The sequence below is a fragment of the Nesoenas mayeri genome, assembly GCF_963082525.1.
Source record: "Nesoenas mayeri genome assembly, chromosome: 15".
Lineage (NCBI taxonomy): Eukaryota > Metazoa > Chordata > Aves > Columbiformes > Columbidae > Nesoenas > Nesoenas mayeri.
Window position 1 is genome coordinate 10,731,030 of NC_137559.1, and position 14,451 is coordinate 10,745,480.

Here is a 14,451-nt window from a genome sequence, read left to right on the forward strand (position 1 = left end):
TTATTTTCTGCCCCTGCAGACTCTCATGTTACTGAGAAGGGGCCAGCTGGAGCCCAGACAGGCTGGATTTGCCCCCCGGATTGGCTTTGATTTGCTCATTTTATAAACTAGAAAACTAAATAAACTTTCAGATCACTTCTCCACTTGCAGTCTGGGCAGCACTGTCTGCTCAGGTCCATTTTCAGTCCCTTCAGGAGGCCCAGCTTTGCAGTACTGAGCCCTCCCCTTCAGACACTATCCTGCTGCCTGGGTTGCCAAACACAGTGAAGTAAATACTGGGCTGTTTAATGCAACTCCCCACAGTCTTCCACCTACTTCATCCCCAAGTGAAATTGCTTCCTTTGTTCCTCCAACCCCAAACTGGACCAGCCAGGTGTTAATTTGTTCACCCACACTCCTGCTTTGTCCTTCCATCAGAGGAAAACAGATAGGACACTTCCCCAGGAGGGACTACCTCCTCCATATAACAATCATAAAAATAGTGGCATCGCAGCAAGGAAGAGGCTTGTTTGCAGATTTCTCCCTCCTCTTTCCACAGGTCACACAAATACGTTCTTTACCTGCCTGCCCTTGCCCCTACAAGCCCGGCAGCGCAGGGACATGGGCAGCGGGGTGCCCTGTCAGGCAGGGCCCGCCTGGGACACCGTCCCCGTCCCGGCCGTGCTGTGGCCCCGCGGCCGGAGCAGAGCACAGTAAGGGCCAGGCCCCGAGCCCACCGTGAGCCCCAAGCCCACCACACACGCGCGGGTGTGAGCGCAAGGGCGAAACCGTGCCCGCCGTGAGCATGGAAGCACCCAAGGCCCAGGCTGAGCCCAGCGGCCGCCCCGAGCCTCCGCGGGGCCTGGGGTGCCGGGCCGTGCCCGGCCCGCAGCCCCTCGCCAGGCCCCGCTGCCCCCGAGCCTCTCGGGGCCGGGCAGCTCGGGGGTCGCTCCTCGTTGAGTCGCGGCCTCGGGCCTGCGTCAGGTGCAGCCGGAGCGGCCGGGAGGAGCGGGAGCTGCCGGAGGATCGCGAGGCGCGGGTCTCGGCCGCGGCGGCCGGGAGCGGCCCCGTGGCTCGGGCAGCGGCGGCTGCGCGGGGCCCACCGGCCGCTGCGCCCGAGCTGCGCGCAGGTGGCCGCGGCCTGCGCTGCGGAGAGGCCGCGGCGGCGCCGGCGCCCGGGCCCGGCCCCCCTGGCCCCGCCTCTCCGGCCTCCTGTGGCGGCGGCGGCTGCTGTTCCCGGGGCGGCCGCGGCGCTGCCTCCCCCTCCCCGGCTCGCTGGGCTGCCCCTCATGCGGATGTGACATTTCACGGCGTTTACCGCAGCCGCCATTTTGAGACAGAGAGCGCTGGCGGCGGCGGAGCGGCAGCAGCGCGCCGGGGCACAGGCAACGGGGGCGGCCCGCGGGCCGGGAGCAGCGAGCCGGGCGTCGGCCAGCGGCTGTGCCGGGGCGCTGGGGGGGGCGGGAGGGCAGAGGAGGGGCCCCGCGGCGCCTCCCTGACTTCGCAGCGCCGGGGACACCTCGCCGGGGGAGGGGAAAGCGCCGGGCGCCGCCGCCGGGCCCTGACTCCTGGTCTCCCGTCCCCCCCTTCCCCTCCTCCCGGTCCCCTCCCCTCCGGCCCCCGGGGAAGCCGCCACCCCCGGCCGGTCCCTCCTCCCCACCCCCTTTCCCCCGACCGGGTGCCGCCGCCGAGATTGGGCGAATAGCGAGCAAATACGTGCGCGTCTCGCTGCCTCCTCCGGCTGCCCGCTCCCTGCCCGCCGGAGCCCAGCCGCAGCCCCCCGAGGCGGGTGCCCAGTCCCGGCCGCTGCCCAGGCCCCGCCGCTCCTCCGCCCCTTCCCCTCCCGACACAGGCCTGCAGCCCCCAGCGGGAAAGGCCCAGGCCGCCGCCGCCGAGCCCGAGCCCCAGCCCCAGCCCGAGATGAACCACCATCAGCAGCAGCAGCAGCACCAGAAGCCCGGGGAGCAGCAGCTGAGCGAGCCCGAGGACATGGAGATGGAAGGTAAAGGCGGGCCCGGGCAGGGCCCCGCGTCCTCAACTCCGAGGAGAGTTTTCCCCCCTCGTCCCCTGCCGTGCTGCCGGCTCCGGGGCTCCCCGGGCGCCGCGTCCCCGCCGGGGAGATCCCATTCTCCCTCCGCGGTAAACACGCGCCTGGCCCTCCCTTTTCCTCCCCGGCTGCCGGGGTCGCCCCTCCGGGGCTCGGAGTGCGCTGCCCAGCGGTGCCTCGGCGGGAGCGGGGGGCCGCCGGGGAAAGTTGCGGTGCGGGGCTGGGGCAGGCGGCCCGGGGGGCTCTGCAGGAATTTGCGTCGCGGGAGGGGGAGGGCGCAGGGGGGAGCGCTGTTACAAAAGGGGACCCGCTTCCCCGCGGCCAGGCGTGCGGACGGGAGCGCGGACCTTCGGCCTGGCGGGGAGTGGGAGCCGCCGTTGGGAGGTGACCGGGGGGGGGGGCGGCAGGGGCGCGGGGGGGCCGGCGCTCCGTCTGAAAGTAGTTGTGATTTGGGGCGACGGTTCGCTGTTTTGGGGGGAAGGGGCCGCCGCTGTCCCGAGGGCTGCCCGGCCCCGGAGCGGTGGGGCCTAGCCCGGCCCGGCCCCCCTCGGCGTCCCCGCTCCCGCCGGCGGGCTGGGCGGTGGGTCCAGCCCTGCCCTGCCCGGGGCCGTGCGGGGCGGCGCGGCCCGGCCGCTCATTGTATGCAGGCAGCCACGCTGCTCGCCATTTTTAATTAACCCTCCTCTGAGGGTTATTTACAGAACCCGCTGCCGGGCGGGCCTAGCGCGGGTCGGCGGGCAGCGCTGGCCATGTGTAGCGCCCGCTCAGCCCTCGGCCTGGATCCTGCACCGTCATGCAGTTGCGTTGCTTTCATAAAGGAGGCACTACGTTTTCAGGCTTGTTCCCTGCTCCCGTCCGGTGGATTCTCCTGTGGTGCTTTTGGCTTTTTTTTTTTTTCTTCATTGTGGTGTTATTTTTGCACATCCTCCCTACCCCCGCACTTTGAACGACACCTTCCGTGTGAATTCAACGGTGTAAAATGATTTAGGGCAAATGTATGGACAGGATTTTGTTCCCGAAGGAAGGGCAGCCACGGTATGCTGCTCATAGCGATGGTATTTGACTTGGAGGTCAAAAACACCAACTACCTAAATATTGTTTAGAATGCCTGGCTGTGAAGATGCCAGTTCTCTTACCACCGTTTTAATCAATCGTGACATAAATATTTACCAACGCAAGATGTTTTGCTTGGAAACATCACAATCGACTTAGCAAATGTACCTTCCTGCTAAATAATAGCCATTGAAATGAGGAGGAGCAAAGGTGTTTTAGTGCAAGTTTGTCACAGTGACTGTGAGATTACATTTCAAGATTAGAAGGTCATGAAATAAAGCCTCACTTTCTTAAACATTAATCTCTATTTCATAAAATAATAGCTAAGACTTACTTACTGTCAGAGCAATTTGGTTTGGTTTTGTTTTAGAAAAATCTACAAACTGGTGTTTATATACCGTGTGGCAAACACATAAAAAGAGGTGATTTAAAATAGACCTGGTAGTTGTTTTTATGGATACAAATATTAACATCTTGTGGGTTATATCTTCCAGCAGATCGATTGATTAACAATCTAGTTTTTCCCAATATCCTTTTCAGTCCTTTAGAATATTGACTGTATGTAATGTTTTTATTTTGGTTTTTATGGGCTTAATGCTCTGCCACGCTGGGCACACTGTGAAATGCTCAATATTTTTATGCAGTTTAAGGTGTCCTGAACTTCTCTGGATTGCATCCCCTCTGTCAGTGAGGGTACAGCAGTCCAAAATACACGCACAAGTCCCTTTAGTTGTGGAAATCTTGCGCTGATGGCCACCTCCACTAGAGACATGAGGAAAGGGTCTCTGCATATATCGACATAGCAACACTGAGAATACAGCATTATCTCAGAAATCTATTGGAGATCTATTAGGCTGCACACAGCTGATTCTGGGTGATATTACGAACTTGCTAATTTGCAAGAGCTTACAGAACTGTCTGTTTATGTGAAAACAAAACAAAAAAAGTTTATTCCTTGAAGGTTTATTGGAGTACTTACTTTCTTTGAGAAATGTGTTAAGTTTACAAGATCTCGGATATCAGATTATTACTAACTTTTTTAAAAAGTTGACATCATGGGCATATATTTATTTAGTGTGCAAAACAATTTTAATTGTTTTAATTATGGGTGTGCTTTCTTGAGACGATTTCAAGTAGTAAGGAAAATGTTTAATAGTATGTAGTTAGCTTAATTTTAACGTGCAGAGAGCAGTGTTGGATACCATTCTTCAGTGAGTGATCACGTTAGATTTAGGAGGTATGTGAAGAATGCACAGTGGAAAATTGCACATCTTGATTTTTGAATTATGTGCAGGTTCACTTATTCTGTGTACAGCTATACTAGATGAGCAATTTTTGATGAGTGAAATAACCATTTCAGAAGTAGTAATAGAAGTGTGGAGTTAAACCCTTTAGGATTGAATCACATATGGTATTTTGAGTGTCTGCTTTCATGTCCCTGTTTTTTTTTTTTCCTTTTCCCTTATGACTAATTACTGTTCTTTGATGACCTTATGGACACTGTGTAAATGAAAATAGTACTCAGTCAGGGCTATCAGGCTTCAGGAGCGGGGAAGGCATTCCCTTTAGAAAGAAAAACGACTTAATCTCTGCATCCTGAAGGAAAGCAGCAATGACAGCCTTGCCAAGGGGACCAGGTGTGGTGCAGGCTCACCTACCTGCAGTACTGAGCTGGAATGCTATGGTGTTACAGATCACCTCTTGGTGTATTTAGTCTTCTGTTACTTGCGGATCATACATCTGTAATCAGTTTTAGCCTTACCGGTAGTGATACGTAGAGAGCGCAACTTTAAATTGATGAGAACTGTCAGAAGAGGCTGTGTCCCCTCGACGGGTGCAGTTGGACAAGCATAGCGTTTGCACCACTCCTCTGCGTCTCGTGTTGGGCAAGTAGCGTACCTCTCTGTGACTATAGAGTGCTCAAAATAATAAACAAAAAGTGTGGGTTTAAAATGTAGTTTAGGTTTTTAATTTGGTTCAGCCTGCAGCCCCATTTAGTGCTGTGTGAATGTGCTGAAGGCTGGGCGTTGGGGTAGGAAGGAACAGGAAGAGCTGCTGGAGGTGGCACGGCCGCTGGTGGATACCTAGCCAAATCCTGTCCCTAGTCATGAATTTCGTGCGCACTCGTCGTCCACTGCTGCATAACTGCATGTCATTCTGCCTGCTGTGACTGCCTTTGGGCCCCAAGAAAGGGAGTGTGCATGTGAGTTGTTGATGCCTGAGTTTTAGATAGTTTACTAATTACCATCTCAAACTGTTAATTTATCTAGTAGAAATGCTGAAGAGTTTATTTGTATGATAAATAAGTTTAAAGGAAAAAAAAATACAGTTCTTCTGTACTGCAAGTAGGGTGTGTAAGTTGCTTTATCATGCAAAGAATTATGTCTGTTTAGTTGATAATGAGTTGCTCTATAAAGTGTAATTGAATCCAAGTCCCAATACTTTATATATGCTTCCTCTGTAATGTCTTTTCACAAATGTGTCTGAGCTTCAAAGAACCTGGTGTAATACAAATCTACAGTTACATATTTCATAACGTTTTTTCATTGAGAGTCTCATTTGTGGCTTAATAAGTTTTCCTTGCTTATAGTTTGAATTTGCTTTTAGGTAGGTTCAGCTTCTGCTCATAGTTACGTACGTAGGTGTGTTTCACGTTATGGAAGTTCTTTTCTGCAGTGGCCAGCACAGGCTTCTCAAGACAGGGTCACAGTCCGTGGACCCACGGCGCTTTTAAGTTTATCCCTAGTTGGGGCAATTTAAAGTTGATATTTGAGTTCCAGGTGAAATACGCAAAGAACAAGAAAAAAAGTGGTGTCTGTGTGTGTATATGTGAAAAGCGTAAAATTGCCCTTTCCTGCGGTTTCCATGCAATTGAAAGTTTGTGTTGCTCACTGTTCCTGTTTTGCTCACTACTGACAGCATTTACTAGATTTCTGACCCACTGTGTGATACTGGTCTCTAGTATGTAGTTTTTTTTTTTTGCCTGTGTCCTGAGTGCTTACTTCCCTCTCAGATTTTGTCCTCATTAGTATTCTCAGTTCCTGGCAGTTTAATATCATTTGGATACATAACATTGTGTTAGTTTTCTTTTTTTGCCTGCTTCCATGCCTTTCTCTTGAAGGCCTGAATCCTCCTTTTTCCCTGAGCTCCTTCGCTGTCTTCTATATTCTGGACAAGTGGTGGTAAGGTGAGGGTATATGTCTTAGAATATGCAGACTAAATTTATCATATGACTGTGGGTATCTGCTTGTTTTTATGTTCTTCCTGCCCCTTCCCCTCTCCAGCCCTGACATTTTTCTGTGAAATAGATGATGCTCAAGGTGGGGGGAGGTAAAAGCACTGGTGCAGCAGACAATAACCAAAATTAAGTTAATTTTGAGGTTATACCTAGAGCTAAGAACCAGGCCTGGCTTTTTATTCCCAGTACGGGTGATGTTTAGTACCTTTGGAAACAGCACGTACCTTGGGAAAAGATACGCATTGCATCGTTCTCAGGTAGCTGCTTCAGGCCAAGGGAGGAAGTGGCATAGGTGACTTTCAGAGAGTGCTACTGTGTCGAGAGTTTCTTCCGTGTGTTCTTCATGAACTGAGTGCTCAATAGGTAGTCAGGTTTAGTAAACTTTCTGGGAAGGAGAAGTGGAAAGAGTGGAAAATGTGTGTACAATGCGGAGGGAAGTGTAGCCAGGACATTGTTTGGGATGAACTATGCACATCAGACTTCCTTACTCTGCTCCAGTTGTTCCGTGCTATTGACTGAATTCATAAGAGAAGCAAAATCTGTTCCCAGTCATTATGAGGTCGCTACACTAAGTAAAGTAGGAAGTTGTGCATGTAGAAGTAATATAAGTCCAAGCTTTAACAAAGCAGATGGAAATAGTTGTTTGAGACTAACTGAATTGGTTTCATTGCTGCAGAATAATTTATCACAAGAAAATCTAAACAGTGCATCCAGCCTGTAGCAGTTAAACCAGTTTAGCCAGTACATCTTGCATGACATCATTTGATATTTGGGGTAAGGGTGAAAATGAACTGGTTTAGAGCTTGTGAAGCATCCAATTTTTCTTACATGATAATAAATTTAAAATAGGGAATTTTTTGCCTTACTTTGTGTTTTGAGGGGTCACAGATAAATTACTTTAACTTTGTATCTTGTGGCTGAAAGCATAGATTGTGAAGGAGGAAAATATCAGGTGGCTTGCATTACAAGGCGTTAGTAATCAGCAGCAAATGTGCTTTTCCCTTTCAAATACACATTTATATATTTTTATATATATATATATATATACACATATATATATATAAAATCTGCTATGTGCTGGTTTGATATTACCAGCAACAGGATTAACAGTTATTATAAATGGTCTGGGCAAGCAGAATGGGAACTGGAGACTGGATATCTTGTTTGTCGAGTATTAAATATGCCATGTTGTTTTCTGAAACATTTTTTTATTGGTCACTTATTTTGATCAGATGGTTTTAATATTTTAATGTGATACACTAGAAAAAAAGAGCGAAATTGCACCTGATCGGTGGCAACGGCTGTAGCATAGCGTATCTGTGAGCATTGTTACAGGCTTAGACTTAACATGTTTTAATATTTCCACTAAACCATTTTTTTTTTCAGCTTGGCTTACTGATTGTAGTAGAACAAGCTCTGTAAGTTTAGAAACATTGAGTGGAGTTTGAATGACTTGCCAGCAACATGAAGAATGGTCAGCTTGGAAGTACCGTTTTATTCTGACTTGTATGTTCCTAGTTTCCCTAGAAGGCAGAGATTTTTATCAACTAAAATATTTATGTGCCTGGAAATTAGTGGATGGATTTTGAAAATACGGAAACTACACTGAATGTTTGCAGTCTGAGGAAGACAGTGATGGTGTTTTACCATAGTGCCAAAGAATCTTTGGGATTCTCTTCAAAATATAAAAACACATTTGGAGACTGTTTAGTATTAGACTTAATATGCATCTAGAATAAACACAGCTTGATTGTTTAGTGTCACAGCATGTGTGTATTTGTTAAGCAAAACTTCTTAAAAATATGGAGGTTAAATGCTAAATCTTGATAAAACTAAAATTCTGTGATGTAATCAGTATAGCATATTTCAGTGTTTTTAATTGCTGTTTGGCAGCTGTTTTGAACATAACCAAAATAAGTCATTCCTGACCCATTTAATAGTGAAGATTTAAACAAAACCATCATGCTTTGTAGTATCAAACATCTTAGGAGAACAGGACGTTCAATGTCTGCAGACCTGGAGTTCTCCCTGAGTGCAGCTGTAAAGCGATCTGCAGAGTGATGCCACTCACAAGATGTGCCAGGAGCATCCCATTTAAATTGGGGAAGAGAAAACTCCAGTACCTCAGCCGATTCTTGCCTCTATGCTGGTATGAGGGTGGACAATCTTCCAGGTATCCTGAACGTATTAGGGTGTTCTGCATCAAGACCAGCACCTTAACTTCCACTCCAAAGCATATTGCAGGCCAGAGGAAGATAATGTGCATGGTGAGCTGGAATGTCCTGTGAGAAGAAAGTTCAAAATAGACTTTTTTTTCACAGTACTGCACTGTTTTGCAGCCTCCAGGAGGTGATGAGGGTTTGTTTAATACAATCACACCTCTTTGATATGAAACATAAAAGTGATGGAAAACAGAACTTGGAGCTTTTTCTTTTGTATATCAAGGGATTGAATGTATTTTGGTAGAACTGGCTTGAAAAGCAGAAATCTGTGAAAATTCTTAAGGTCATTTTTCCCAATTTCCCTTTTCCTAGTCTAAATAGGAAAGGATGTGTAGGAATATCATTGGTGTTCACTATAGGTATAAGCTTGGTCTTCTGGTGATTTCACAAGGAGCATCTGTAATGATATTCTTAGATCTTTACAAAAAAGTACATGCACAGCTGGAGATGTCATATTTTCTAAGTAAAATTGTGTTTTACAGCTCCAAATGTGATGTTGTACTAATACAACAATTGGATGAATTTCTGTTGAGCTATGTTTATAAAAAGGAATGGTTGTGTCTTTCCACAAGAGAGATTTTCCTTCCCATATGTTTTGGTGAGTTATTGTCTAACATCACTGAGATTATTCGGCAGAACTTCGATGGAGATTCTGATAAAAGTATTAGGGTGCAAACAGCAATTAAAACTAGTGGAAGGTTTTAAATTCCAAATGCATCTTAGTGAGTTAATATTCTTACTGTTAAGTAGAAGAGGGTCAAGTGGTGTAAGATTGTTTCATAAAATGGCTAATTTGTGAATTAAAAATGTAGACACTTTACATCTGTAGTAAATAAGTTATTAAATGAGTTGATACATATTAACATTATTTAAGAGAAGGGAAATTATATTCTTAAGAAAAGAAACAGACTTCCTAGTATGCGATCAACACATTATTCTGTGACTAGGTAGGAAATTTTTGGTGTAAAACTTGCTTCTGAGCCATGAAAGTGCTGGATAAATCATGGCTGCAGTTTGAGGTCTGGGCAGAGTGGTGGTTTGTCTGCACCCTGATCCCCAGGTGTGCAGTGGCCGTGTCCCCGTGGTCCCTCGGACCCCGCAGTGGCTGGGGATGCTGCGCAGGGGCGCAGGGACAGGCCTGTCACCCCGCCTGTGTCCACCTCTGCCATTCAGCCCCTGTCTCTGGGGTGAGGATGAGGACTTTGGGGCAGGTGTTTTAAACTTGCACATGTTCTGCAGTTCTCCCGTCATGCTGGATGTGGTGGGGGCAGCAGCCGGGGGGTTGTGGCATGTAGTGACACGGACGTCTTAAGATCAGAGAAGTTGGTCACCCTGTGCCTGGGATCTGTATTTTAATGCATCGCTATTTTATCCATCAGCTGGGATAGGGACCATTACTGATCCGATCCTACTAGGCTGCCCCAGGACTATATAGTTTTTGGACAGTAACCTGTTGCATTTTCTTGTCTTGATAGTCTCTGATTACTGGATAAGAATGAAGAGATTCAGTAGTCATGAAATATGTCTCAGTTATGTACAACCAGAATATTTCTGGTAACCATAATCAGAAAACAATTTTTAGACACAAGTTTGCCTTCACAGCATGTCTTAACTATGGATTTAGATAAATGGTTGGTTTGCTTGTGTTACAGATGTTAGAGCTGACTAGACACTCAGATGCTGTTGCATGTGTTTACAGTTCTAAGACAATGTAAGATGTACTTCTTTTAAAAAAAGGAAATCTACTTAAGGAGATGCTGCATGAACCCGCTTTTTAGTGTTTGTTAAATCAAGCTAAGGTTAGTTAGATTTCCTTCTTCATTAGGAGTTGCAAGTAACTGCCCTCTTCTGAAAAACTTTTCACTTGGTTGTTAGTTGCTTAATAATATCAAGGGCTGAACCTGATTTCTGGATAATACAACGTACTATTAGAAGTTTCAACACAAAGATAACGCAGATGTTCCTGTAAATTATGGATTAAGCAGTGGATCACAAGCCACATGCAAACCCTGCTTGCTAGTAGCGATTACAGTAGTGGTGTTTCACAATTTTCTTCTGCTTTCCTTTCTCTCTTCTCATTCCTCCTGTGTGGTTTTTGTGTCCTCTGTTTCAGTCTGTTTTGGATACTTCTTGGACTTCAACCCTGCACTAGAAGAGAATCTCCTTAAAAGCTAGTATAATGCTTTGTAATATTTCCATTATGCTGCAAAGGTAGTAACAATAAGTGTAAGTGTTGAGGTTTGTTGTTATTTTTGTTGGTTGGTTTGTTTGTTTTCCTTCTTACAGTGTCACAGAATCACAGAATGTTAGGGATTGGAAGGGACCTCGAAAGATCATTTAGTCCAATCCCCGTGTCCTTACTCTTGAGGGATTAAAAATAAACAACAGTAAAATCAAACCAAAATCTACCAGAAATGGAAACTTCCTAATATTTTAAGTGGTTTATTCTAAAAGTTTAACCACAGGATTTGATATTGTTTGTTTCTTCAAGTGTATTGCCTCAGTTCTATATCGATTTCAATATATTTTTGAGTTCTTGGCAGATTTGTCTTGTTTTTTAACCTGTTTTGTTCATTGGGCTCATGCTTTGGCTGACAGCCTGTGCCACGAAGTGTGTCGTCCAAAGTAGGGGAGGTTTGAGTGTGAGGGAATTGGGTCTTTACTGGAGAGGATTCGTGGGTTTTTCCTCTGAAGGATGGAAAGCTGTGCAGCGCTTTTGCTTACCGGTGAAGCCCTGCTGGGGAAACCTCTCTTGATTTTGATAACAGCACAGATTAAGGGGAAAATAATGAGAAAGTTGCACAAAAATGGATCTCGTTTCACCTCTGGCAGTTGCCCGCTCATAAGCAGCCCCGTTCAGCTGTGACTTTGTTGTGTCCCCTCTGCTTTCCTGGAGATCCGTAGTGAAACCGATGGGTTCTCCAAGAGCTGGGCTGGTTCTGGTGAAGGGCAGAGTGAGGAGCCAGCCTGGATTGGCATCGCTGCTGGAAAAATGCCTGTGGAACAGAAGCATCTGTCCTCAGACTTTTAAACTTGGGCTAAAAACACTTCAGCTTTATTGGTCAGTGGCTTAAGAAAACATTCTTACTAATTCTTTAAGACCTTTCAGCAACCTTCAATATAATGAACTGAGAGGTGTTAACATTAAAGCAGTGAGAGATTGTGCCTCAAGTGGTTCTCTTCAGTATGTTTATCTGTTGGTCGTTTTACAAGCTGTGCATGCCCTGGAAGCATTTGTATAAATCCCTATTGCAAACTAATAATGAAGATGAATCAAAATGTAGATACTTTGTGGCATCTTTGAAGAATAAAACTGAAGTCAAATTCAAGACAAGTACTTGGTTGCTTGAAGTACAGCTGAGCGTGAGCCGTGGGAGCATTCCTAATGCCTTATGTGTTCAAATGTGTAAACACATGCATTTGCTAGTAAAGTTGTACTAGGAGCACTGAATTCAACACAGCACATCTCCAAGGCCTGTTTTATTCAAGAATATTATTATTTTTACCCAGCTTTTGCTAAGAAGTGTATAGTAGAAGCCTGCTGGCCGTTAGCAGGTGTGCATGCCAAACCTCTTGGAGTCAGAGGCATCAAACATCTCCCACATCCAGGGAGAGTCTCTGAACTGATGTGTTCTTGGTGACTGTGCAATCCACCTGAGAGTGGTGCCTGCAAGAAAGAGGAAGTGTAACTCAAAATTGAGCTCAGGCTGCAGGAAAGTTCCTGGGTTTTCGTCTGGGCACCAGACTTCATTGTATCAGGTGCCTTTTATATGAATTTGGGAGCCAGGAGGAGTTTGTGTCTAGTTCACTTGAACAGCACTGCTACAGAGAAGAGAGGTATCTTCTAGGGCAGGATTTTTTGACCGCTGTTGCTTCCTCACTTGCACTGCCGTTACTGCCTGGGAGCACATGGTAAATGAGATGAATGAAGAGGTCTGACTTTAAAAATAACGTCCTTATTTTTGGTCTATTTTTAACCTAGCTAAGTTCACTGGTCTGCCTTGTTGTTTGGCCCCGCAAACAAGTGGGTCAGCTTGACTGAGGAGCCGGGAGGGAGAGAAAAGTCTTAAACCATTGCTTAAACCATTGATAACTCCCGTAACTTAAAAAAAAACAACAAACCAACAACTTTCCCAAGACCCCTGATCTGACACCTGGGCCAGTCTCCTCCAAGAAATGCATTAGGGGACAGGGCTGTAGCAAGGTTCCAAGGGTGAGTATCAAATTCAAGCCTACAGAGCTCTTAGTGCAGACACATGGTTTTACCATTATAAAAATTGAATGTTGTTCAGATGCAAACCACTTCTGGGGATGAAATTATTCCCATTGCAGATCTGCTCCTGAATGTCTTCACTTCTCTTACTTTTTTTTTTCTTTCACAAGGGTATTCCTTGTAGCTAAAAATAGTCTCTTGCATTTTCCAACTTGAAGATATATCTGAAGGATCTTCAGCTTTCTCACCTATACTAAGTGGGTTACTATTTTCTGATTTAAGCACCTATGAAAATCTCAGTTACCTCAAATCATAGCCTAAATTTATTTGTGGGGGTTTTAACTTCCTGTCCCAACTTGCTTTTCTTCTGATATTTTCAGCACAGTGATAGAAATTTCCAGGTTGCATTCAGACCTGGAGTTAGTTGTTATTGCAGCTGTTCTGTCAGCTGAGCTCTATGGCCAGTGTAATGGTCCTAAATTAAACAGGAGTCACTGGTTTCTGGAGCCAATGATTTCTACGCACTGGATCATACAAGTTTTCAGCAGGTCTGTTAAAAGAAATTTCAGAATTAACCTGCTTCCTAATCTGGAAGTTTTACAGGAGAACATGAATTTAAAATGACCGAATTTTCACACAACTTAAACACTACCTATTGCTATTAGTGTTGTGTTCACAGGTTAGATTTAAGAATATTAAAACAGGCTTAGTACCGACTGGCTTAATGCCGGACAGGGTCTAGTTAGTGTAGCTGGAGCAAAATATTGGCAGAGATTAACTGGGCTAATGCTAATTTTTGATCTCTCATCTTTAATATACCTTGAAATGCATTTTAACCACCTCAGATGCATGCTTTATTACATCAAAGAATAGGTGTACAGTAAAAGTATTTGAAATTTTTGGCAGGATACGACTTTGTAAATAGAGAGATATTTGTGTTTTCTAAAGTACGTTTTTTTTTTAAAGTGGAATTGTTGAGTAATTTATGGGTCATTTCTACCCTGCATATGGAAAGTTACATACCACAGCTCTCTTTCCTGGGGAGCAAGCTCCCAGCTGGGTGACTTGAGGTGGCAGAAGCCTGCTTGGTGTCCCCGTGTGTTGTGGGGTGACAGAAGCCTGCTTGGTGTCCCCGTGTTCCCTGGGTGAGGGTACATCGAAGGCAGAGGGTGTCTCAGGAGAACAACCTTTGAAAATAGGTCACTACTTCCAAAAGAATAATTTTGCATCACCTGCTGGTCCATTTCAGAAGGGCAGCTGAGGAGAGCGCCTTGCTCTTGGTTGCAGCCTCATGCAGATGCTCCTTTTCTCGTGCTGCCACTGAGAAGATGGTATGTTAACTGCCTGCCAGGCACGGAGTGACACAGAATTTCTAGTGGTATATGTTAACTTCCGAAGTTCAGCTTATATTAAAAAGATAGCTATATACTTGGTTACATTGAGGTAGGCATGAATTTTCTGGAAGCTGGAATGCTTTCCTCAACCTGCCATGTTTCTGTCCCGTGTAAGTTCACTCACTGCGATCTGCAACTGGAAGTCATGTGTCTAGTTGAATGTGTGCAGCTGCCTCCTGGATGTGCGGAGAAATCTGGATTGTCCCTGTGATGTTCAGCAGCAGCAAGAACTATGTTAAGATGGTATTTTAATGGTAGTTTAGTACCTGGACATACCTGAATACTTTGGTTTATGGACTACCCAG

The 14,451-nt window shown here is 46.0% G+C and overlaps 1 protein-coding gene across 1 annotated transcript in view; it reads left to right on the top strand.

Moving 5' to 3' along the window:
• The first annotated feature begins 1,210 nt into the window (after nucleotides 1-1,210).
• The window catches only part of USP7 (ubiquitin specific peptidase 7), a 70,607-nt gene continuing 57,366 nt past the window's right edge, over nucleotides 1,211-14,451 (top strand). The window contains exon 1 of the mRNA XM_080353793.1: nucleotides 1,211-1,981. Within this exon, the coding sequence (XP_080209919.1) occupies nucleotides 1,900-1,981 (82 nt within the window). The 5' untranslated portion in view covers nucleotides 1,211-1,899. The remainder of the gene's footprint in view (nucleotides 1,982-14,451) is intronic.